A 228-nucleotide genomic window follows, 5' to 3' on the forward strand; every position below is an offset into this window, starting at 1 on the left:
CCCTGGCGCGCCCGAGCAGTGGAAGTGCACGTTCTGCCACTTGCCGTCCCTGCGGTGCCACACGCGGGTCTCCTCGGACTGGCTGGTGCGGGGCCGGCCCTGCCCGTCGATGTACTGCGTGAGGCGGATGTAGGCGATGCAGGCGGCGTCCTCCCCGATGACGTGCACGTGCGGGTTCAGGATGGTCGTGTGGATGGGCTTGCTGTTTTTGGCGAGCACTGTGGGGGG

The 228-nt window shown here is 68.4% G+C and overlaps 1 protein-coding gene across 1 annotated transcript in view; it reads right to left on the reverse strand.

Annotated features, from left to right (window-relative positions):
• CAMK2B (calcium/calmodulin dependent protein kinase II beta) overlaps positions 1–228 on the reverse strand; it is a 44,221-nt gene that overhangs the window by 3,936 nt on the left and 40,057 nt on the right. Inside the window, exon 23 of the mRNA XM_015589026.1 lies at positions 10–218. Coding sequence (XP_015444512.1) covers positions 10–218 — 209 coding nt within the window. The remainder of the gene's footprint in view (positions 1–9; positions 219–228) is intronic.

Source organism: Pteropus alecto, unplaced genomic scaffold, assembly GCF_000325575.1.
Source record: "Pteropus alecto unplaced genomic scaffold, ASM32557v1 scaffold214, whole genome shotgun sequence".
In the NCBI taxonomy this organism is placed as follows: domain Eukaryota; kingdom Metazoa; phylum Chordata; class Mammalia; order Chiroptera; family Pteropodidae; genus Pteropus; species Pteropus alecto.